The 22818-nt window shown below is 47.3% G+C and overlaps 1 protein-coding gene across 1 annotated transcript; it reads right to left on the bottom strand.

Annotated features, from left to right (window-relative positions):
* Positions 1–5089: 5089 nt before the first annotated feature.
* Positions 5090–20902, bottom strand: DERL1 (derlin 1). The gene is made up of 8 exons (XM_075352901.1): positions 20647–20902; positions 14821–14932; positions 14277–14341; positions 12019–12045; positions 11595–11690; positions 9784–9836; positions 7884–7994; positions 5090–5592 (listed from the first exon to the last, which is right to left on the bottom strand). Exons 1-8 carry the CDS (start codon positions 20797–20799, stop codon positions 5451–5453), a joined length of 759 nt encoding a protein of 252 aa, XP_075209016.1. The 5' UTR covers positions 20800–20902; the 3' UTR covers positions 5090–5450.
* Between the last annotated feature and the right edge of the window lie 1916 nt (positions 20903–22818).

Genomic DNA, 22818 nt, shown 5'->3' with positions numbered 1-22818 from the left:
TACAATGTTCTGGAATGGCCATCCCAGTCCCCAGACCTGAATATCATTGAAAATCTGTGGGATGATGTGAAGCGGCTGTCCATGCTCGGCGACCATCAAACTTAACTGAACTAGAATTGTTTTGTAAACAGGAATGGTCAAAAATACCTTTATCTAGGAACTCATTAAAAACTACAGGAAGCGACTAGAGGCTGTGATTTTTGCAAAAGGAGGATCTACAAAATATTAATGTCACTTTTATGTTGAGGTGCCCATACTTTTGCACTGGTCAAATTTTGTTTAAATGCGGATTGCACATTTTCTGTTAGTACAATAAACCTCATTTCAATCCAGAAATATTACTCAGTCCATCAGTTATTAGATATATGAAACTGAAATAGCCGCTGCAAAACCCCAAATTGTTATAAAGAAAAAAGGTCAACATCAATAGGGGTGCCCAAACTTTTTCATATGACTGTATATGATTTACATATATATCTGTTGTTTTTTTATAATATATATATTAGACCAAAAGTTTGGACACACCTTCTCATTCAAAGAGTTTTCTTTATTTTCAGGACTCTGATTCACATTGAAGACATCAAAACTATGAATTAAAACATGTGGAATGAAATAAAGTGTGAAACAACTGAAAATATGTCTTATATTCTAGGGTCTTCAAAGTAGCCACCTTTTGCTTTGATTACTGCTTTGCACACTCTTGGCATTCTCTTGATGAGCTTCAAGAAGTAGTCACCGGAAATGGTCTTCCAACAGTCTTGAAGGAGTTCCCAGAGATGCTTAGCACTTGTTGGCCCTTTTGCCTTCACTCTGCGGTCCAGCTCACCCCAAACCATCTCGATTGGATTCAGGTCTGGTGACTGTGGAGGCCAGGTCATCTGGCGTAGCACGCCATCACTCTCCTTCTTAGTGAAATAGCCCTTACACAGCCTGGAGGTGTGTTTGGGGTCATTGTCCTGTTGAAAACTAAATGATGGTCCAACTAAACGCAAACCGGATGGAATAGCATGTCCCTATAAGATGCTGTGGTAGCCATGCTGGTTCTGTATGCCTTCAATTTTGAATAAATCCCCAACAGTGTCACCAGCAAAGCCCCCCTACACCATCACACCTCCTCCTCCATGCTTCACGGTGGAAACCAGCCATGTAGAGTCCATCCGTTCACCTTTTCTACAAAGACATGGTGGTTGGATCCAAAGATCTCAAATTTGGACTCATCAGACCAAAGCACAGATCTCCACTGGTCTAATGTCCATTCCTTGTGTTCTTTAGCCCAAACAAGTCTCTTCTGCTTGTTGCCTGTCCTTAGGTAGCAGTTTCATAAAGAAGTCGGGGATCAGTGCCGCGCTTATCACCATTCAATCCAAAGGATAAATTTTCAAAGTTATTTATTATGAAACATGATCAAGTCTACGCGTTGAGAAGGTGTGTCCAAACATTTAGTCATTATATATATATATATATATATATATATATATATATACACACACACACATACATACATACACACTTTTCAGCCGTTCTTGAGATGTTAATACCTTTATTTGCAGCTCGCCTCAGAAGTCAACCACTGCTACTGGACAACAGAACATGTGCAGTGCTTACAAGCCCTTCTTTATGGAGCTTGTAAGAATGGTTTTGAAGCTGGACACTGTTACTTCATAATCCCACAGTGCTTTTGGTGCTCCTCTGACCCAGCTACATGTGATCAGATTGTGATCTCAGAATTTGGAGAGTCATCATCTTGATCTCTTAAGCCATTTTCCTGGGCAGTTTTTGCAGTGTGGCCGGGAACATTAGTGACTACTGCTGCCATGATGAGGGATGAGCCTGTCTGTCCAATGGTTACATCGGTGGGACGTGTCACATTTACAATATCAGAACAATGCCCAATCACACCGCCCCTCGCAGGTTTGTCTTCTTGGAGCCATCGCGTCCCGACTAAGTGAATGATACGCGCCGGCTGTCCACAAAAATGTGACTTGCCGCCTTCTATCCTGCATGCTCCAATTTTGGTGTCCATTGTAGTCACTTTCTGCATTGGACAGTGAGCAGTGTGGATCTGAATCTATATAAGCCCCATACACCGCGAGCTGCGATGCTCTGCGTCTTCTGACACCTTTCTATCATATCGTGCAGTAACTGCTTCAGCAAATTTTGCCAGAGTAACTCCTCTGAGGGTTCGGACCAAACAGGCTAATCTTCACTCCTTTCCCTCCATTAATGAGACCTTTACGTCCGGTCACCTGTTGTCCTTTCTCAGACCAGACACTCCACCAGACCTTTTCGTCTTGGGGCTCCTCTGACCCAGCTATGCTCCACCAGACCTGACGTTTTGGGGCTCCTCTGACCAAGCTACGCTCCACCAGACCTTTCGTTTTGGGGCTCCTCTGACCCAGCTACGCTCCACCAGACCTGTCGTTTTGGGGCTCCTCTGACCCAGCTACGCTCCACCAGACCTTTCGTTTTGGGGCTCCTCTGACCCAGCTACGCTCCACCAGACCTGTCGTTTTGGGGCTCCTCTGACCCAGCTACGCTTCACCAGACCTGTCGTTTTGGGACTCCTCTGCCCAAGCTACGCTCCACCAGACGTGACGTTTTGGGGCTCCTCTGACCAAGCTACGCTCCACCAGACCTGACGTTTTGGAGCTCCCCTGACCAAGGTACGCTCTACCAGACCTGTCGTTTTGGGGTTCCTCTGACCCAGCTACGCTCCACCAGACCTTTCGTTTTGGGGCTCCTCTGACCCAGCTACGCTCCACCAGACCTGTCGTTTTGGGGCTCCTCTGACCCAGCTACGCTTCACCAGACCTGTCGTTTTGGGGCTCCTCTGACCCAGCTACGCTCCACCAGACCTGTCGTTTTGGGACTCCTCTACCCAAGCTACGCTCCACCAGACCTGACGTTTTGGGGCTCCTCTGACCAAGCTACGCTCCACCAGACCTGACGTTTTGGGGCTCCTCTGACCAAGGTACGCTCCACCAGACCTGACGTTTTGGGGCTCCTCTGACCAAGCTACGCTCCACCAGACCTGACGTTTTGGGGCTCCTCTGACCAAGCTACGCTCCACCAGACCTGATGTTTTGGGGCTCCTCTGACCCAGCTACGCTCCACCAGACCTGTCGTTTTGGGGCTCCTCTGACCCAGCTACGCTCCACCGGACCTGTCGTTTTGGGGCTCCTGTGACCCAGCTATGCTCCACCAGACCTGACGTTTTGGGGCTCCTCTGACCAAGCTACGCTCCACCAGACCTGACGTTTTGGGGCTCCTCTGTCCCAGCTACGCTCCACCAGACCTGTCGTTTTGGGGCTCCTCTGACCCAGCTACGCTCCACCAGACCTGTCGTTTTGGGGCTCCTCTGACCCAGCTACGCTCCACCAGACCTGTCGTTTTGGGGCTCCTCTGACCCAGCTACGCTCCACCAGACCTGTCGTTTTGGGGCTCCTCTGACCCAGCTACGCTCCACCAGACCTGTCGTTTTGGGGCTCCTCTGACCAAGCTACGCTCAACCAGACCTGACGTTTTGGGGCTCCTCTGTGCCAGCTACGCTCCACCAGACCTGAAGTTTTGGGGCTCCTCTGACCCAGCTACGCTCAACCAGACCTGATGTTTTGGGGCTCCTCTGTGCCAGCTACGCTCAACCAGACCTGTCGTTTTGGGGCTCCTCTGACCCAGCTGTCCAGACATCACAGTTTGCCTCTTGCAGATCCCAAGATTTGCTCAATTTTTACAGCTTCCAACCAATCAAACTCTAGAACTGATGATCCTGGACAAGAGACAATCAATGTCGCTGCTGATCACTAGAACTCCGCAGAATTGGGTTAATCAAAAAAAAAAAATCAGAATCCCCCAGAATGCGACGTATCATGGGATACAAGCTGTTTCTTCCCAAGACCAAATAAATGTGGGAACATGGTCTAAAAGAAATTATATAAATTTGTTGCGCTCATCCACAAAATTATGGGGGGGGGGTGTTTAATTTTTTCATTGCACCCCATAAAAGTATTTACCGTATTTTTCGGATTATAAGACACTATTCTAAAAATTTGAGAAGAAAATGAGGGGTGAGTCCTAAAATCCGAATATAGCTTACCAGGAGGTGGCGAATTGGTGGGGGGCTGTCTGTGTGTAGGCGGCCAGGTGCCTCTCTGCGAGGGCCGCCGGCTGGCTGCGGGGACTGCGGTGGCTGTGCTGGCAGTGGAAGCTGCGGTGGTTGTGTGGTGGAACAGGCCGGTGCAGTGAGTGTCCTAGATGGTCTGTCCGCGGTCCCGGCTTCAAATAATGGCGCCTGAAGTCAGCGCGTGCGCAGATGGAGCTCTTGGATGAGAGCTCCATCTGCGCACACGCGCTGCTCCCGGCGCCATTTCTTTGAAGCCCAGACCACTGACAGAGCATCTGGGATACTCGCTGCATCGGCCTGCTCCACCGCAGCTTCCGCTGCCAGCACTGACCCGCCGCCGCTGCCAATACAGTTTCTGCCTCCTGTGACCCCACTCCACCACCGCCCCCTTCCGGTAAGACAACACCAGAATATAAGACGGACCCCATTTTTTTTTTTCTCTAAATTTCGGGTGCGTCTTATAATCCAGCGCGTCTTATAAAACGAAACATACGGTGTTTTCTGCATTTTGGGACTGGATTCGGCAAATTAAAATGTCGCCATCGAAAACTATAACTTATTCTGCAGAGTTTAATAAAAAATAAAATAAATAAATAAATAAGCTCTTATATGGGATTATATGGTTCTTGAAGAAAAAAAAACAAAACAACACACCCTGGCCGTAAAGGAAAGGAGATCTAGTGACTGGCTTGTTTTAGTGATCTTTTACCCAATGGAATGCAGATGCTGGTTGGGAGCCACGTCACGACTGACAGCCTTTCCGGAGGAATCCAGCAAAAAGCTGGTAAATATGAGCGATTCAAAGCAAAAGTGGAATCTGGATGCAGCTCCGGATGTAACTAGAGCGTGAAGACGTCTAACGTTTCTTTCTACGTGGAAATATAGAAAAGAATCTAAAGTAAAATTGGTGGTGCGATAAGCTGCGGGATCCACACGGGGGCCGGATATTCTACACACAGTACCAAAGAGTCCAATTAAATATGTTTTTAATAAACAAATTTCAGTTGTTTTTTTCTTCCTGAACAAGGTTGGAACAGTTTTGTGATTTCAGTCAGTCCCATCCGGACACAGGAGCCTGCAGAGCATCGCACTTTAGTGAGTCCGCCCTGCTGTGCGCAGATGTAAATCATCAAAGCCCCTGAAGAAGCACGCCTCGCTGATGCCCCTTTCGGCAGGGGTGTTACAAGCTTTGAGAGCAGATGGGGGCGGCGGCGGGGCCGTGTCAGCAGTCTCTCTCTCCCGTGCTTTTGGATTTTCTGGAAAAGTTCACAGTTCAAAAAGTTATAAAGAAAAGATTTAAAAAAGAAAAGTTCAGTATCCCGCGGGGACCTCACTGGTCGCCCAGCCGAAATCCTTGACCCCAGTTGTGCCGTCCCCCGCCTGCTGCTTGATCCTCTGCTGCGCGTCTGGCACTTGGTGGTGGCACGCCAAATCCTGATACTCCGCCTCTCCGGCTTGGGAACCAGCGGTACCTGAGGAAAAGAACAAACAGAATGGATAGAGAGAACGCAGGAGGTGCAGCCCCCCTTCCCCCGTCTGGATCTGTGGCCACATTTCCAACTGGATTGCCCAATTTGACTTTGATCTATGCCGCCAGGGGTTGGGAGCCTATGGCTCGCGAGCCAGATGTGGCTTTTTTGATGGCTGCTTCTGGCTTGCAGACAAATCATTAATAAAAACAAAAATACCGTATTCTCCAGTTTGTAAGACGCACTTTTTTTTGCCTAAAACTGGGGGACAAATGAGGGTGCGTCTTACAAACCGCATTTGGCTTACCGGGGCGGCGATACTGCGGGTTCGTGGGGTGTCGCGGCGGCGAACTCGCAGTAGTCGGCGAACCGTGAGCGGCTTTGAATCTTCCACAGTTGACAAGATCGACTTCAAGAAAATGGCCGTGGTGGCGGCGCGTGCGTAGATAGGACTCTGCCACCATTTTCTTGAAGTCCATCGCGTTGATCTGCGCACGCGCAGCAGAAATTTTCTTGAAGTCGATCTCGTCAACTGCGGGAGATTCAAAGCAGACTGTAGAGAGATCAATGGCGCCCGCCACCGTGATAACCCTCGAGCCCGCAGCAGTATCGCTGACCCTTTTGAGCCGCGACACCCCCTCCTCCATGCCCGCATCACCTACCCTGCCTCCTGGGACCTTCTGAGCCGCTCCACCACCGCCGCTCCCCCCTGGTGAGTATGGCTCTCACAGAATTACATTTTCAAATGTGGCGTTCACAGCTGTCTCAGCCAAAAAGGTTCCCGACCCATGATCTACGGGTTGTTACAATTCTGGCGTAGCAAACAAAGATTTTTGGTACTCACCATAAAATCTTATTTCGTAGCCTTCACTGGGGGACACACAAACTATGGGTTAATGTGCTGCCACCTGGAGGCCAACATTAAGAATACAAAAAGCTCCAATTTGGCCAACCGACACCCAGTTACTCAGTAAGAGTCAGAGGAGGAGCAAAATCCCTCACGAACAAGCTGTGTCCTCCCCAATGAAGGCTACAAGAAAAAGATTTAATGCAAATACCAAAAATCTTTATTTCTCGGTCGCTTCGTTGGGGGACAAAGGAACCATGGGTTGTTCTAAAGTTGTCCTTGGGGTGGAAAACTAATACCATTACTCCAAAAGGAGATAGCAATTGCTCAAGTTACTACCCAATCTTGTAGTAACCTTCCGCTAAGACTTAGGGGTACTTTGCACACTACAACATCGCAGGTGCGATGTCGGTGGGGTCATGTCGAAAGTGACGCACTTCCTGCGTCGCTCTCAACATCGTAGTGTGTAAATCCTAGATGATACGATTAACGAGCGTAAAATCGTCGGAATCATATCATTGGTGCAGCGTCGGCGAATTCCATAATTACGCTGATGTGATGGTCCGATGTTGTTCCTCGTTCCTGCGGCAGCACACATCGCTGTGTGTGAAGCCGCAGGAGCGAGGAACATCTCCTACCTGCGTCCTATGCCAGCTATGCGGAAGGAAGGAGGTGGGCGGGATTTTTCGTCCCGCTCATCTCCGCCCCTCCGGTCCTATTGGCCGCCTGCCATGTGACGTCGCAGTGACGCCGCACCACCCGCCCCCTTAATAAGGAGGCGGGTGGCCGGCCAGAGCGACGTCGCACGGCAGGTGAGTATGTGAAGCTGCCGTAGCGATAATATTCGCTACGGCAGCTATCCCCATGATATCGCAGCTGCGACGGGGGCGGGGACTATCGCGCTCGGCATCCCGGCATTGGCTTGCGATGTCGCAGTGTGCAAAATACCCCTTAGATGCCTAGACGCAAAATGTAAGAGGTCCACAAAAAAATGGGCAAAAAATTAATTAATTAATTTGGTTATCCAGGGGGTGTATATGCTCAGAGGGAGGAGCTACACTTTTTTAGTGTAGTACTTTGTGTGTCCTCCGGAGGCAGTAGCTATACACCCAATTGTCTGGGTCTCCCAATGGAGCGACAAAGAAAAAGTCAGTGCCTAAACTGCCCAATCAAGGCTAAGACCGGTCTGCTACTCAGCCCCATGCCTGCTCGGGTGTAGCCTGGCGGGGTCAGGAGTCCGCTTTTTCTTTTTCCTAAGTTGTATTCTTGGTGTCAGCCTCCAGGTGGCAGTATATGTACCCATGGTTCCTGTGTCCTCCAATGAAGTGACCGAGAATTTGTTTTTTATTTTTTTCATGGTTTTAGTTTCTCGATAACACATTTTTATTCACGGACAATGAGCTGATTTTTAATGAAAGCAAATACGCAATGGTAAAGAGAAACTCACAAAAACTGCGGCGTGGAGAGAAAGCTCCGGCCCCCGAGGTCCATTGGATACTTAAACATTAGAAAGAAGTAAAGATGTCCGACCAGATTCCCGATCAGCTCATTGATGATCCTGCGACGGAGGAAAGAACAACGATTCTTACTGGGAAGTGCGCTTCATTCTGGCCATCTCACACCTAAGACATTCCTGCCATATCTAACAAGTCCTCCTGAGCCATTTTTTTTACACACTAAATCAATCAACACCAAAAACTTGTAGCGCTTCTTCCAGGAGTCCGTCTCCTGGAAGAAGTGCTACAAGTGCGAAACGTGCGTTGGAGAGGGTGTGGGACACTATTTACTTTTGTCTACTGTTCCCCTGTAGGTATATTGTTGCGATTATGTCTTTTTATGGTTAATTTTAACCATCATAATTTTACAACCACACACTTGTGTCACCATTTTGTACTCTTAATCTATACATATATAATATTACTTTATCTATACGGGGGAATTTTTTTTGCATAATTCTTTGACCTGGTGTTCCCAACATAAATTTATGCTACATATTTACCCTTTGAGGGGTCCGTTTGCTGGAGACATCTTGTCTATGTTGGCATTTTAATGTTTTATATTTAATAAAAATTGATTTTATATGCAATCCCATAGTTTGTTTGTGTACACACTAAGCCAACAGGGAATGACTGGAGATTTCATCTACGAAGCCCGGAGAACAGTGAGTGCAGCTCTGGAGTATAATACAGGATGTAACTAAGAATCAGTACAGTATAAGTAATGTATGTACACAATGACTGCACCAGAATAGTGAGCGCAGCTCTGGAGCATAATACAGGAGGTAACTAAGAATCTGTACAGGATAAGTAATGTAATGTATGTACACAGTGACTGCACCAGCAGAATAGTGAGCGCAGCTCTGGAGTATAATACAGGAGGTAACTAAGAATCAGTACAGGATAAGTAAAGTAATGTATGTACACAGTGACTGCACCAGCAGAATAGTGAGTGTAGCTCTGGAGTATAATACAGGATGTAACTCAGGATCAGTAATGTAATGTATGTACACAGTAACTGCACCTGCAGAATAGTGAGTGCAGCTCTGGAGTATAATACAGGTGGTAACTAAGAATCAGTACAGGATAAGTAATGTATGTACACAGTGACTGCACCAGCAGAATAGTGAGTGCGGCTCTGGAGTATAATACAAGATGTAATTCAGTATCAGTAATGTAATGTATGTACACAGTGACTGCACCAGCAGAATAGTGAGTGCAGCTCTGGAGTATAATACAGGATGTAACTTAGAATCAGTACAGGATAAGTAATGTATGTACACAGTGACTGCACCAGCAGAATAGTGAGTGCGGCTCTGGAGTATAATACAAGATGTAACTCAGGAACAGTAATGTAATGTATGTACACAGTGACTGCACCAGCAGAATAGTGAGTGCGGCTCTGGAGTATAATACAAGATGTAATTCAGTATCAGTAATGTAATGTATGTACACAGTGACTGCACCAGCAGAATAGTGAGTGCGGCTCTGGAGTATAATACAAGATGTAACTCAGGAACAGTAATGTAATGTATGTACGCAGTGACTGCACCAGCAGAATAGTGAGTGCGGCTCTGGAGTATAATACAAGATGTAATTCAGTATCAGTAATGTAATGTATGTACACAGTGACTGCACCAGCAGAATAGTGAGTGCGGCTCTGGAGTATAATACAAGATGTAATTCAGTATCAGTAATGTAATGTATGTACACAGTGACTGCACCAGCAGAATAGTGAGTGCAGCTCTGGAGTATAATACAGGAGGTAACTCAGGATCAGTACACAATAAGTAATTGAATATCTGCCATTAATTGCCTTAACACACCAGGAGAGCACTATGTGATACTTACGATCCTCCAATAATGTAGTTGAATCCAAGTATGACCCAGGGTAGATAACACGCCTAAGGCATAGAAAAGACATAAAAGTGTGAGCTGTGCGGCGAGAACACTCCAATACATTTGTTTGTGCCGTTAATTTTACCAGATAAAAGAGGTTAATGTTCACCCCAGCATTTTGTATCAGTTTTGTTGTGCTGAAGAACCAGGTTTTCTATTCACCCCCGTCTTTGCTCCATCATTTTGTATGAAACTATTTCTGTCCTTTTGAAGAGAAGTATTAACAAAAGGAGAGAACAATCCTGGGAGCTGCGCTCTGATTCCACCGCAGTAAGAGGATTGTAGCAAACACGGGGTCTGCAGCCGCACGACGAGCGCCGAGGGGAGCAGGACGGGCAGTCTGCAGCGCACAAACACAGGCCGGCTCGGGTCTGGAGGACAGATTTTTTTTTCTAAATTAGAAAATCATTTTTAGGGAGCGTGGTCTTTTTTTTTTTTATGAGGTTTGGTATGGGTTCTGTGTATTTCCGGGGGTCTTATTTTCTAATGAAGGTTCTCTTATAGTATAATGGCCTGCCAGTAATCTCTACTTATAGTTCAGTATTCAAAGGGTTTGATATATATACTGTATATAGGGGAGCGGGGGGCGCGAGGCAGAGCGGGGGCGCGAGGCAGAGCGGGGGCGCGAGGCAGAGCGGGGGCGCGAGGCAGAGCGGGGGCGCGAGGCAGAGCGGGGGCGCGAGGCAGAGCGGGGGCGCGAGGCAGAGCGGGGGCGCGAGGCAGAGCGGGGGCGCGAGGCAGAGCGGGGGCGCGAGGCAGAGCGGGGGCGCGAGGCAGAGCGGGGGCGCGAGGCAGAGAGGGGGCGCGAGGCAGAGAGGGGGCGCGAGGCAGAGAGGGGGCGCGAGGCAGAGAGGGGGCGCGAGGCAGAGAGGGGGCGCGAGGCAGAGAGGGGGCGCGAGGCAGTCACTATCCTGGGCAACGCCAGGTCCTACAGCTAGTTTATAATTAGCCTGTTCAGTAAGCGATTTATTGAAAGAAAAATAAATATATTTATATTTTTCTTCACATTGCTTTGTGGATCAGAAGTGGTGAAATCAAATTATTTTTCCTATTTGTATTGGGTTTTTTAATTTAATTATTGTTCACTAATTTTGTTTTAGACTGCAATCGTTTGATTATTATTGCAATACTCATATATTACAATATATATATATATATATATATATATATATATATATATATATATATATATATATATATATATATATATATATATATACACACAAATATTTATATTATAATGTATATATATATATACACACAAATATTTATATTATAATGTATATATATATATATATATATATAATAGTATATATATATATATTATATATTACATTAAATATATATATATATTATATATTACATTAAATATATATATATATTATATATTACATTAAATATATATATATATTATATATTACATTAAATATATATATATATATTATATATTACATTAAATATATATATATATTATATATTACATTAAATATATATATATATTATATATTACATTAAATATATATATATATTATATATTACATTAAATATATATATATATTATATATTACATTAAATATATATATATATTACATTAAATATATATATATATTATATATATATATATATATATATATATATATATATATATATATATATATATATATATATATATATATATATAGCAATACTTTTTTTCTTAAATCCCCGTCTCCTATTAAGGCCATTGCCGTGCCTTCACGCAGCAGATCTATAGCCCACGTTACCTTGAATCTTGTGCCGAACCAAAACGACACCATCATGTCCCTGTTCAGCTGCGACCAGACGTACAGGACGGACATGATCAGGGGGATCATCAGCAGCTGGAAGACACAAGGAGAACAGATCATCAGCAGCGTGCAGGAATCACAACCAACAAGTATTAAACCCCTTGAACTTCTCAAAAAATTTCAGAGGCCTCAAGCTCAGAAGAAAAAAAAACTTGTAGCCTCAGAAAAAAAAAAATACAACAACTGAGACAAAAGTTCAAAAAGAAAGAAGCTACTGAAACAAATGGGTTTATTTTGCTTTCAGTTTCCATTTGCTGACAGCAAGCGGAGGATTTAGAAGCACAAAGCACAGAGTCGGGGAATTTATCATTATAAAACAATCCCACTTTACGTAGTGGAACACAGTATTTTTCGTATTTACCTGCATGTCCATTATTACACCCGTTATCTACCAAGGAAACGTTAAGGAAATTCTTCTACCGTTACCTCCGTCCGTTCCCCCTTCAAATCAAATTCGTTGTTAAAAGATGCAAGAAAACCCCCTTTAAAAATTAATCAGTCAGCAGGTTTATACAATGTAATCAGAGCAGTGTCATGTAGGGGGGGGGGGGGGGGGAGACCCTCGATTCCAGCGATGTGTCACTTACTGGACTGTTTTGCCGTTCAATAATATCAGTGTTTTATCAGCAGCAGATTATCACAACAGGACAAGGTGTCTCGTGCTTCCTGGTCCAATGACAGCCCCAGGACTGATTAGCAGCTTTCTGTTAATGTACAGTGTACACAGGAAGCTTCTATTCAAGGGTGTGGGCGGAGTTATATACAGAGAGCTGCCAGTCAATGGTGAGGGCGGAGTTACATACACAGAGCTGCCAGTCAGTGGTGAGGGCGGAGTTACATACACAGAGCTGCCAGTCAGTGGTGAGGGCGGAGTTATATACACAGAGCTGCCAGTCAGTGGTGAGGGCAGAGTTATATACAGAGAGCTGCCAATCAGTGGTGTGTGGGCAGGGTTATATAGAGAGAGCTGCCAGTCAGTGGTGTTGGCCGGGAGAATATACAGAGAGCTGCCAGTCAGTGATGTGGGCAGTTATATACAGGCAGAGCCAGTCAGTGGTGTGGGCAGGGTTATATACAGGCAGCTGCCAATCAGTGGTGTGGGCAGGGTTATATACAGGCAGCTGCCAATCAGTGGTGTGGGCAGGGTTATATACAGGCAGCTGCCAATCAGTGGTGTGGGCAGGGTTATATACAGGCAGCTGCCAATCAGTGGTATGGGCAGGGTTATATACAGGCAGCTGCCAATCAGTGGTGTTGGCAGGGTTATATACAGGCAGCTGCCAATCAGTAGTATGGTCGAGGTTATATATAGAGCTGCCAACAAGTAGTGCTAGCAGGGTTATACACAGGGGGATGCTAACCAGTAGTGTGGGTGGAGTTATACACAGGGGGATACTAATCAATGGTGTGGGTGGCGTTATACACAGTGGGATGCTAATCAGTGGTGTGTGTAGTGTTATACACAGGGGGATGCTAATCAGTGGTGTGTGTAGTGTTATACACAGTGGGATGCTAATCAGTGGTGTGGGTAGTGTTATACATAGGGGGATGCTAATCAGTGGTGTGGGTGGAGTTATACACATACATCAGCATTCTGAGCTCTGCTAAATCTGCAGCAGGGAAAACTGATCACACTGCTGCACCCAGTAAACTAAGTGATAGATCACTGGAATCAAGGCCTCTGCCCCTACATCATGCTGCTGTCAGATTACACAGCAAAAGCCAGCTGACAGATTGCCTTTAATGATATTGACACCTCTAGGACATTTACTGTTACTTGAGAGCATGCCAACTGGACGTCTAGCTATAGATATAAATCCACCTAGAAGAAAGATCCAGATGAGCTCACTGATGGACTCACTGGTAGCTCATTTAGCAGTCTGCTATGCAGTGTGGTAAATCTAGACTATAGCAGCCAACTGACCAAAAAGTTTAGATAAAAAATGTGGAAACATCATTTTCAGCCAAAAATACATATTAGTTAAAAAAAACCTCCAAAACCCCTTTTGAGAGATATATATATCTCCATATACGGACATACATAACCATTTTGCGCTTAATCACCTTTCCCAGGTCCAGCACCAAGTCTCCACAACTGTTTTCATCTCTGTTGCTTTTCTACATTAACAGCGCTGCAGCCAATCACTGACTCAACTGCCTGGGCAGACATGAGCGTCTCAGAGCCGCTGAACTCGCTGACTGACGAGTCCACAATCAGCAGCAGAGATTCATCGCTGGACCCGGGGAGGGTGATTAATGCTCAATATCGTTTTATATCTCCATCAGCTCATAGCGCAGAGTTTTCTGAAAGAGTACAATGCCTATAACATGTTTAATCGGGATTACTCACCTTACATTCCCTACTCACAGGGATGACCTACAAGATATCCCCTTTTATTAGAGGTCAGGGGAGGATGATGCTAACAAATCCCTGTATGGCGCATTTGATTGGTTGGGTTTCTCCCACCAATATCCCATAAATCTCTCACCAGCAGGGCTCCACCAATGGGGTTTTATATATCTTACTACATGGGTCCAGATTTCGCCGGGAGTCGTCAATGAGCCCTATAAGATAAGCCATATCAGACACAAATGGTGCACTGCAGCTTTAAAGGATACAACAATGCAGATCCAGTTGAAGAGGAGCATGAACATATAATCTGCGGGTCGCCCGTCAAATGCACCTGGAAGATAGAACAGAAAAATATACATTATAAAGCAACTCCAGAACATTGCTACCTGGACCCAGCAGAGCACAGCGGATCCGAGGACGGTACAGTGCAGGTTCTGGTGCCATGCCAGTCCACATCGGGCCTGTCGACACCCCCCTCTCCCCAGCGGGCCCCGACGACCTCCACCCCGCCGACCTCCACCCCGCCCCCCCAGCGGGCCCCGCCGACCTCCACCCCGCCCCCCCAGCGGGCCCCGCCGACCTCCACCCCGCCCCCCAGCGGGCCCCCGCCGACCTGAACCCCGCCCCCCCCTGCGGGCCCCGCCGACCTGAACCCCGCCCCCCCCTGCGGGCCCCGCCGACCTGAACCCCGCCCCCCCAGCGGGGCCCCACCGACCTGAACCCTGCCCCCCCCAGCGGGCCCCGCCGACCTCCACCCCCCCCCCCCCCCAAAACTGGCCCGCCGACCTCCCCCCAGCCCGAGCTCCTTACCTGTTTCCAATCTGGTTGAATACTGATACAGGAAATACAGGTTCACCATGTAGAGAAATCCTGAGCCGGGACCGACCGGGAAATAAAACGTGGAGGTGACCGGTCTCCATATCTGTAAATAGAGAGGAGAAAGGTTACACAGGGGCCTCAGCTGAGCACCTCTGCGCATATATATATATATATATATATATATATATATATATATATATATATATATATATATATATATATATATATATATATATATATATTAGGCCTGAAAGCCGCCAACAGGAGGTCCCGAGCCACTCAATCTGGCTGTAGAGCTCCCCAGTAGTCAGATAAGGCTTGCCATTAGTAGTTAATGCTGCCACTCTATAGCGGTAATATTGTGTCCCCGGCAGGACCTCAGACCCCCAGCAATAATTCCCCAATAGTATAAGCAGTAAAAATATCACTAAGAATCAGAGCAGTCCTTCCCTCCTCACCACCCCCCCCACATCCCCGGTCCCAACAGGTCCCACCTTGTACCCCACCTCTCCCTACTCCCCCAGCAGGACCAATCCCACCTAATTAGGGTAGACCTCTCCTATCCTCCCCGTATTGAACACTGCACTTTCACAGTCAGATCAGAGACCCCACAGCCACTCCTCAGTATGCAGAGTAAAGCACCCCCAATAATCACAGCGGGGCTCCCCCTATTCTTCCAGTATTCACAGCAGCTCCCCACCAAGAGGTTCTGTCCCCCAGTGGTCACAGCAGGTTACTAACCCCAATGATCATATAACGTCTCTACTTTCCAAATAGTCACAACAGCTCCCCTGCCCCCGAAGAGTTAGAGAAGTAGCCCCCACCCTTTCTCACTAGTCACAGCCATAGCTCCCCTTACCGCAGGTCTTTCCCTATTTTCCCCAGTAGTCAGTGCATGTATTGGTACAGTGAGGTGGCTACTTTCGGCTCTATGTCCTCCTCCAGCTCAGGAGGCCGTGATAACCCATAATTGCTGGAAGTTGGCCTCACCCCATACACAAGACCCTTCATCCCACATACAAGGATTAGCTGACATTGGCATCACTACACGCTGTAAAGCAAGTCTTACTCCCCCAGAGCGGTTATCTGCCACACTGACATCTAGTGGCCAGAATATAAACTGCACTGTATTGTATGCCATAAAATCACAGACTTTTCTTTTCTTCCCTAGGGATGAACGATTTAAGTGATTGTGCTCCTTTAGAGAAAGCATAAAATTACTTTTTAATTGTACAGTAAGTGACACATCAGCAGCTGCTCTGCGCCCCCCGGGAGCTGCACGGAGCAGAGCATCGCAGGTGCAGTGCCGTCACATCCTGACATGTAAATGACCGGGTGGAGGGGGGCAGATGTTCACGTATCCGGGATTATACCAGCGTGACAATACGGTCCATCTACTTGTATGGAGCCTCCTGCTTACACTGTGGGGGGGGGGGGGAGAAGAGTTCTCCAGTTCAGTGGGGGGGGGGGCAACAAGACTGAGGATGGTGGGAAGTACAGGCACAGGTCACATGGTGCTGCGAAGTACGATAAAAAAAGAATAAGGCAATTCTGGGGTTTCAGTATTTTCTCCATGACGTTTGCTTGCGATGACCGAATCCGGTGGCCACGGGAATATGCGGCGGCCCGATAGCCTCTCATGATGAGCCGGCCTGGCGCGATGTTACCGCTTTGTAATAATGCACAAGTAACATAGCTCCAGATCGGAAAACCAACAGACGATGCCGGGGGCCGCTCCAAGCGCTCTGATCTTGCGACCACGGACTACGGATATGTCCTCTACACCCGGGTCCTGCTCATCTCTAGTGTTTACCATATGGGTTAAATAAGTGGCAAAAGCGAATGTGCACTTTTTTCACATTTGGATGCAAATCATAGTTTAAGTAAAGATTACGGTCTCTTATAAAGCCCATAGGTGTCTACAATAAGCTGCCGGCTGCCATGTCAATTCACAATAACTGCACAGGTTGGTGGCGATGTGCGCCCGAGCAGGATCGAGACACAAATGCTGCCAAAAGCAATTCACACTGGCATTTAGGTGGTTAAATACAGTCATATGAAAAAGTTTGGGCACCCCTATTAATGTTAACCTTTTTTCTTTATAACAATTTGGGTTTTTGCTATTTCAGTTTCATATATCTAATAACTGATGGACTGAGTAATATTTCTGGATTGAAATGAGGTTTATTGTACTAACAGAAAATGTGCAATCTGCATTTAAACAAAATTTGACCGGTGCAAAAGTATGGGCACCTCAACATAAAAGTGACATTAATACTTTGTAGATCCTCCTTTTGCAAAAATCACAGCCTCTAGTCGCTTCCTGTAGCTTTTAATGAGTTCCTGGATCCTGGATGAAGGTAGATTTGACCATTCCTGTTTACAAAACAATTCCAGTTCAGTTAAGTTTGATGGTCGCCGAGCATGGACAGCCGCTTTAAATCATCCCACAGATTTTCAATGATATTCAGGTCTGGGGACTGGGATGGCCATTCCAGAACATTGTAATTGTTCCTCTGCATGAATGCCTGAGTAGATTTGGAGCGGTGTTTTGGATCATTGTCCTGTTGAAATATCCATCCCCTGCGTAACTTCAACTTCGTCACTGATTCTTGCACATTATTGTCAAGAATCTGCTGATACTGAGTTGAATCCATGCGACCCTCAACTTTAACAAGATTCCCGGTGCCGGCATTGGCCACACAGCCCCAAAGCATGATGGAACCTCCACCAAATTTTACTGTGGGTAGCAAGTGCTTTTCTTGGAATGCCGTGTTTTTTTGCCTCCATGCATAACGCCTTTTTCTATGACCAAACAACTCAATCTTTGTTTCATCAGTCCACAGGACCTTCTTCCAAAATGTAACTGGCTTGTCCAAATGTGCTTTTGCATACCTCAGGCGACTCTGTTTGTGGCGTGCTTGCAGAAACGGCTTCTTTCGCATCACTCTCCCATACAGCTTCTCCTTGTGCAACGTGCGCTGTATTGTTGACCGATACACATTGACACCATCTGCAGCAAGATGATGCTGCAGGTCTTTGGAGGTGGTCTGTGGATTGTCCTTGACTGTTCTCACCATTCTTCTTCTCTGCCTTTCTGATATTTTTCTTGGCCTGCCACTTCTGGGCTTAACAAGAACTGTGCCTGTGTTCTTCCATTTCTTTACTATGTTCCTCACAGTGGAAACTGACAGTTTAAATCTCTGAGACAACTTTTTGTACCTTCCCCTGAACAACTATGTTGAATAATCTTTGTTTTCAGATCATTTGAGAGTTGTTTTGAGGAGCCCATGATGCCGCTCTTCATAGGAGATTCAAATAGGAGAACAACTTGCAAGTGGCCACCTTAAATACCTTTTCTCATGATTGGATACACCGGCCTATGAAGTTCAAAGCTCAATGAGGTTACAAAACCAATTTAGTGCTTTAGTAAGTCAGTAAAAAGTAGTTAGGAGTGTTCAAAACAAGAAATTGATAAGGGTGCCCATACTTTTGCACCAGTCAAATTTTGTTTAAATGCGGATTGCACATTTTCTGTTAGTACAATAAACCTCATTTCAATCCAGAAATATTACTCAGTCCATCAGTTATTAGATATATGAAACTGAAATAGCTGTTGCAAAACCCAAATTATTATAAAGAAAAAAGGTTAATATTAATAGGGGTGCCCAAACTTTTTCATATGACTGTAACTGCGCAGGCTGGTGGTGATGTGCACAAAAACGGATGCCCGAGAAGGATCGAGCCATGTAAATGCTACCAAAAGCAATTGACACTGGCATTTAAGTCATTAAACAGCAGCGATCGGAGCCAACTCCGATTGCAGCTGTAAAAGGGGCTCGTGCGGTCTGTATAATCCGGCGTGTATGGAGCGAGGGTATGATTCAGAGGATCAATTTACCAGCAGCTTTTACTCCTTGCATTGCCTCTTTAAGGCTCTGATCACATATAGACTCCATCATAAAAATGCAGTGAATCGTCAGCATTTTTTTTTAACCGTTTTATGGTAAAATGACTAGTGATGAGCGGGCACTATTATGCTCGGTACTCGTAACTAGTAATGAGTGAGCACTACCATGCTCTGGTGCTCAGTACTCGTAACTAGTGATGGGCAGGCACTACCATGCTCGGGTGCTCAGTACTCGTAACTAATGATGAGTGGGCACTACCATGCTCGGGTGCTCAGCACTCGTAACTAGTGATGAGTGGGCACTACTATGCTAGGGTGCTCAGCACTCGTAACTAGTGATGAGTGGGCACTACTATGCTAGGGTGCTCAGCACTCGTAACTAGTGATGAGTGGGCACTACCATGCTCGGGTGCTCAGCACTCGTAACTAGTGATGAGTGGGCACTACCATGCTCGGGTGCTCAGCACTCGTAACTAGTGATGAGTGGGCACTACCATGCTCGGGTGCTCAGCACTCGTAACTAGTGATGAGTGGGCACTACCATGCTAGGGTGCTCAGTAGTTGTAACTAGTGATGAGCGGGCACTACCATGCTCGGGTGCTCAGTACTTGTAACTAGTGATGAGGGAGCACTACCATGCTCGGTACTCGTAACTAGTGATGAGTGGGCACTACCATGCTCAGTACTCGTAACTAGTGATGAGCGGGCACTACCATGCTCGGGTGCTCAGTACTTGTAATGAGCAGTTGGATAGGCGCAACTCGAGCACCTGAATAAAATGGAAGCATTGGAATTCAAGCACTTTTTGACAAGCTCCTCTGGAAAAATGCCCGAGTTTCCCATTGATTTCCATTATACTCGGTACACAAGTCGCGCGTAGCTGACCATCCGATGGCTGGTTACGAGTACTGAGCACCCAACCATGGTCGTGCCCGATCATCACTGAAAATGACCGATATTGATGGAAACCACCAAACCCTATTATAAATCAATGAGGTCCGCAATGAGGACACCGCTGGAGTCTGTCACACGATGATCTGAAGCTGTCATCATTTTAGCGGGTCTGTCCCCGTGACTGAACAGTTGTGATCACAGGTGGTCCGAGTGTGGAGACCCTCACTGACTGCTAAAAGGGAAAAAAGTGCTCATCAGGACAGAGGACTAGCTCAAGAGAAAGTCTGCAGAGTCAAATGTCTTCAGTCTTTCTGCTTTTCCCCCTTTATCAATCATTGAGGGTCTGAGCTCCCGGACCACCAGCGATCAGATCTACCAGGTCTCTATGATCTGTCAAACAGCATCTGAAAGGACAGCTGCACCTTAAAGTGTTATTCCCACCTTCATAGATGGACAGAACTTTCCCAATTTACTGCTTCTTAAAATTTGCAGCCGTTCATCAGATGAACACTTTTCTTTATAGCTTGTTGCCTAGGAGACCGGCCACCGCTGATGACTAGCTGGTCAGCACTACACTTCAGCGATTCGGGACCATCTTCACAACAGCGCTTACAAGCTCTATAGGAGATGGCTCATCAGCACTGCGCATATTCTGCAGTCTAAAAAAGCGGTACTTAATCTCCTAAGAAACAGTGAATCGCACAATTCCTCGCATTTACAAGCTCTATCCCACAATATCCATCTATAAAAACGAAAATAACCCTTTAAATGAGGTCATGTGACAATGTTTCCATGGAAACTGCAAATGTCTCCAACCAACTGATAGGAACAGAACGATGGCCAGAGCCACAGTGTGGGGGGAGGGGAGAGCGCAGTCACCATGATCAGGGCACAGAGGGAGAGGTAGGGGGACACTCCTACATAATAGGGAGCAATGGAGGCAACCACTCACTCAAGGCATGCTGGGAGATGTAGTTCTCACAGTTCGCTGTGAGCTGACGCGGGGACGTTACCTGGAACTTGTGCAGGAAATACTCCGGCCACAGGATCAGGTACATGGGGTTGATAAGGCCGAGCTTCCCCAGTAAGGGAACAGCTATGGAGCTGGCGAACCAGTACCGGGTGATGAGCGGGATGCTCCGGAACCAGTCCCCGAGGTCCGACATGGTGAAAACGGCGGCAGCAGAGACACCGGGCCGGCACCTGCGCCCTGCACTGACGTGTCCGCTCAGAATTCGCCTGCCGTCTGACGTCACCGCCGCTTCCGGTCAGCTGCCATCACCGGACCACGCCCACCACACAGGACTTCCGGAGAAAGCAGGATTGGGGGCGTGGCGGTGACGGGAATGTCACGTGGTGTTTCCAGATGCCTTAGAGACGTCACGTGACGTATACAGATTAGGAGGAGTCACGTGCTGCTCTCTGATGCCCCGCGGGGCCTGCTGGGAGTTGTAGTTATTATTTGATTATTATTATTTTATTTTTTTATTAAATCTGCCCTAACGGCTTAGATTTATTCAAACTAAGGAATAACCTGCAAGAAAAAAAACAAACAAGGCCCCAATTTACCCTAAGGTCACTCCCACGACAAGCCTCACATTGTGGTCTGTGGTGGGAAAGTCACATCATGATCCCAGCAGACCCCCAACATGAGCACAGCCCTGACCTGGGCCAAATATCGCTGTGCACCACCGCCAGGCACTGCACCAGGCATCTGCCCTCCTCACCCCCAGCGTCTGGGGGCGGATAATACTCCTGGTGGCCTAGAGGGGGGGAATCTGTCGCGGGCGGGGAGGGAGCCATCGCTGATGCGCTCTCGCTAACGCTCGGGTCCGGCGCTGCTGCTCGGTGGCTCGAGCGGTGGGCCGGATCCGGGGACTCGACCGGCGCTCCTCGCCCGTGAGTGGAAGGGGTAGTTTGGGATGGTTTGGTTTGGGGATTTGGTCCGTGACGCCACCCACGGTTTGTGGTGAAGGTGGGCACCACCGCTGCTGGTGACGGGGATCCCGGGAGCGATGGCAGGGAGCAGCTGAGATGTTTTCCCCTTCCGTGGGTAGGGGTTGGTGGTCCCAGGGCTCGGTTGAGGTGAAGCAGGGTTGGCAAGGTGCAGGGTCGCTTGGACTGCGCAGCGCGGTGCTGGATGGCACTGTAGTACTCACTCAGCCACAAATGGATGCAAAGTCTCTGGTAAAACAAACGGCTGGATGGATGGGTCCCGCAGCCGGCTGCTGTGGTTTCTCCCGGACGGTTGGTGGTGGCTTCCTTTCCCTGCACCTTTTGTGTATGTTCGGTCCCGATGGCTTCCCACCGGTAACCCGCTCCCCAGCGTGTATATGTGCCGGAGGAGCCCTTTTGCCCGCAGGCTCTGGCCCTGGGAACTCTAGCTGTGGCGGTAGCTGTATTTCCCTTTTGCTGTTTGGACAGTTGCCTTCAATCGGGTCTTGGCTGCTAGGAAACCCCTGTCTGATGTGCCTATCTCGGGGTGGTGGGGGGGGGGTGTTGTGTTGTAGTACCTGTGACGACCTGGCTAGTACAGGGCGCCACATTCCCCCTTGGTTAAATGCAGACCGTCCGCGGGCTGCCCGTCCATCACCGGTTTTATTTTTATTTTTTTTTTTAACTGTAAAAATATAAAACATATGAAAAACATTCAACAAGGCATTTTTTTATGAATCTTCCCATAACGGGAGGCACGGTACTTTAACGTTACAACACATTTTTATTAATAACGGTTGGCTTCCGCTCCCCCACCCAAACAACCTGGCCCTGATGCTGCCCCTAAGAAGTGGGCAGCACCCCTTGACCCCAGTCCAGATCCAGGCTGCCCGAGCGGGAAGGGGTACGGTGTTTCACACCCTACGGTCACTTCAGGGGACCCCACGTCCATGGGGGACCCCTGACCCCCGGAGGATGGCCACCGTTCCAGGTGGTGGCCGGGCCCCAGCCTACTCTGCTGCGGGCCCTTCCTCCAATCTGCCTCTCCGGAGACGGCATTGGAAACATGCCAGCATATTTACATTTCCACTAGTTTGTGGGTGCCCTGCTAGTTCTCAGGCATGTCCATAAGCAGTTTCTTATGCACGGTAACAAACGGTCCCTACGGGGACTACTTGCCGGCAACGGCCGGATCAATCACAGTCGACAATCAGGTGACATCTTCAGTTTGATTACTTTTCTTTCATTAT

This window comes from Anomaloglossus baeobatrachus, chromosome 6, assembly GCF_048569485.1.
Source record: "Anomaloglossus baeobatrachus isolate aAnoBae1 chromosome 6, aAnoBae1.hap1, whole genome shotgun sequence".
In the NCBI taxonomy this organism is placed as follows: domain Eukaryota; kingdom Metazoa; phylum Chordata; class Amphibia; order Anura; family Aromobatidae; genus Anomaloglossus; species Anomaloglossus baeobatrachus.
The sequence above is the reverse complement of the archived record's forward strand: the minus strand, read 5'-3'. Positions and strand labels throughout refer to the sequence as shown.